This window comes from Gnatocerus cornutus, chromosome 8 (genome assembly GCF_029298725.1).
Source record: "Gnatocerus cornutus isolate USDA-ARS CGAHR chromosome 8, icGnaCorn1.1, whole genome shotgun sequence".
Lineage (NCBI taxonomy): Eukaryota > Metazoa > Arthropoda > Insecta > Coleoptera > Tenebrionidae > Gnatocerus > Gnatocerus cornutus.
The window spans coordinates 10,234,431-10,237,070 of NC_142240.1; the positions used below are offsets into that span (position 1 = coordinate 10,234,431).

General features: G+C 41.0%; 1 protein-coding gene across 7 annotated transcripts in view; it reads left to right on the forward strand.

Annotated features, from left to right (window-relative positions):
• The window catches only part of Ten-a (Teneurin-a transmembrane protein), a 117,967-nt gene extending 115,362 nt beyond the window's left edge, over nucleotides 1–2,605 (forward strand). For all 7 annotated transcript variants that reach the window (XM_088044292.1, XM_088044293.1, XM_088044294.1 and 4 more), the window contains 3 exons: nucleotides 14–344; nucleotides 392–569; nucleotides 616–2,605. In XM_088044292.1, coding sequence (XP_087900418.1) covers nucleotides 14–344; nucleotides 392–569; nucleotides 616–1,613 — 1,507 coding nt within the window. In that variant the 3' untranslated portion in view covers nucleotides 1,614–2,605. The remainder of the gene's footprint in view (nucleotides 1–13; nucleotides 345–391; nucleotides 570–615) is intronic.
• The last annotated feature ends 35 nt before the right edge of the window (nucleotides 2,606–2,640 follow it).

The window sequence follows — 2,640 nt, forward strand, 5'->3', positions numbered from 1 at the left end:
TCTTTAATCTCAGATTATCGGCGCGTAAAGACAACTATGGCAACGTCACCCAGTTCTTCTATAACAACGAATACAGACCGCGCGAAGTCAGCCAGATTTACTCGCCCCGAGACGGAAAACTCATGTCTTTGGTCTACGACGACAGGGGGCATTTAATCTACGCCCAAGTCTACAGACACAAGTACTACGTGGCTACGGACCAGTGTGGCACGCCCGTTATGATCTTCAACCAGTACGGCGAAGGAATTCGCGAGATAATGCGCTCGCCGTACGGCCATATCGTCTACGATTCAAACCCGTACCTCTACCTACCGGTAGACTTCTGTGGAGGCCTTCTCGATCAGGTTTTTTATCCGCCATCTTTCAATCTTTTGTAACTTTGAGATTTTAGGTCACTTCACTGGTGCACATGCCTAATGGTAAAGTCTACGACCCTCTTATCGGTCAGTGGATGTCGCCTCTATGGGAAAACGTCCTCGAGCGCGTCGCCACCCCGACTCAACTCCATTTGTACCGCTTCAACGGCAATGACCCCATCAACATGGGTGTGAATAGAAACAGACCCACAGGTACATCACCTTCGTGGTTTTCACAGTGATAATTCGATTCTTTCAGATCATTTGGATTGGTTGGACAAAATCGGCTATAACCTGCAAGGTCTCGCCCCTCAGCTCTTCCCCGATGATCTTCCCGGCGGCCGGATGCCTCCTCTTCTCACCCAACCGGCAACCTTCTGGAATCCGTCCAAAGAAACCCTCAGCAGCCAACTCACCATGCACTCTTCATCAACCGACATCCAATCAGGCTTCCTGGCTCATCTAAACACGCGAAAGATGACCACAGCTAAAGATTTATCGGCACCCTCGAAATCAGCCCTCAAAACTGACGTCATGGACCTCGTCCCCAAGAAAATAGGAGCTGCTTCAGATCCTCCTTTCGGTAAAGGTATCTTGGTCTCCAAAACCACGCAGGGTCAAGCCATCGTGTCGAGTGTCCCAGCAGCTAATGCTATCTACCGTGACGTTTACACTTCAGTCTTCAACAGATCATATCTTCTTCCGTTTACTTTCGTGGTTCATAGTGCCCAACAAGACGCTTTCTACTTTGTCAAAGAAGAAACATGGAAAGCCAACGACGACAAAGGCCAATTAAAGAGGTTACAAGGACAAGTTAACACGACCTTCCACGAAATCGCAAAGGAGAATGGAAGCGGCAACAACTACTTTGATGTCAAAATCCATGGAGCAAATGCAGTGGTAAATCTAAGGTACGGTACGACGATGGAAAAAGAAAAGCAGAGGTTGTTGCATCACGCGAAATTGTCGGCGATACGAAAAGCATGGCACAAAGAAAAAGAAGCATTAAAGAGCGGCTTTTCTGGAACGGTAGAATGGTCTTCTGGAGAAATAGAAGAACTGATGAAATTGGGTTACGTATCGACGTACGAAGGTGACTACATCCACGACGTTTTGTTGTATCCTGAACTCGCTGAAGATCCGTACAACATCAAGTTTACGAAGAAACAAAGCGACTCGTCCAAGAAACGGCGGAGAAAAAGAGAAACGAAGAATTGCCAAGAACGATGGTGGTTTTCGTGGAGCGAAATATGCTAGTGACCAGACAAAGACAAAGTGAAACTATATTCAATTAACTAAGTGTGATGTACCAAGAATTAAACTTACATGATAATGTGAGACATTTTATACCAATACCAAAGTCTATTTGTGTATGTACTTCAAAGATGCCAAAATGTATATTATTTATTTACGATATGTTACCTATATGTATGTGATTTGACGCGTTGGTGCGAATCGCGACGCCGAAACTCTTTTTTATAACTACTTTTGAAACATGACTGACTGTTGGAGCGAGCGATTTGCATCAAACCCGGAAATGTAAATATTTGCATAAAATACTATTAGATATTAAAAAGAAAGAAGAAACACAGTTTCGGAACAGCATAGAAACGGTATTATAATACAACTTAGAGCTTTAAATAGCCCGATATTCGAATGATCGATGAGCCATTAGACAGAGGTATCAGAATAAATTTGTAAATATAGTCCAGTTATTACCTTTTTAATAATTTTAAATTAAATGAACGAATTTATCTTAGATAGGCAAGAAAAAATGAAAAAATCATTGATATGTATGTTGTGTTGCTTTACTTAATAATTATAAGATATCATTGTGACTGATCTATGTTCATGATAGTAAAGCAAACCTTATCCGCTATGTACCTTGCAGTCTTCTCACCACATCTCACCACCAGATCTTGTAATTTTGTTACCAAAACGAAGAGTTATAAAACGATATATATTTTTACTCCGCCTGCCAGTGTAGTATATTTTGTGTGCTGTTGTTATTATTGGATATTTCAACACAAAATGTACTAATTTAATGTCGATATATGTTGTCAGACTGTCATTACTCGCTGGGACATTGTGTTACAACGCTGTTCATTCAACTATACACTCGATTTATATTCGATATTTATTTGTACAGAGGTAGCTTTATTTGTCCATCGCTAAATGAAGTTATATTTTCATTTAATGGATCATCTAAGTATTATAAATGTTTTTGAAATAAAGAAATTGTTTTTTAAGCGCTCTTTATTTACCTCGCGACAATCAAACAAAG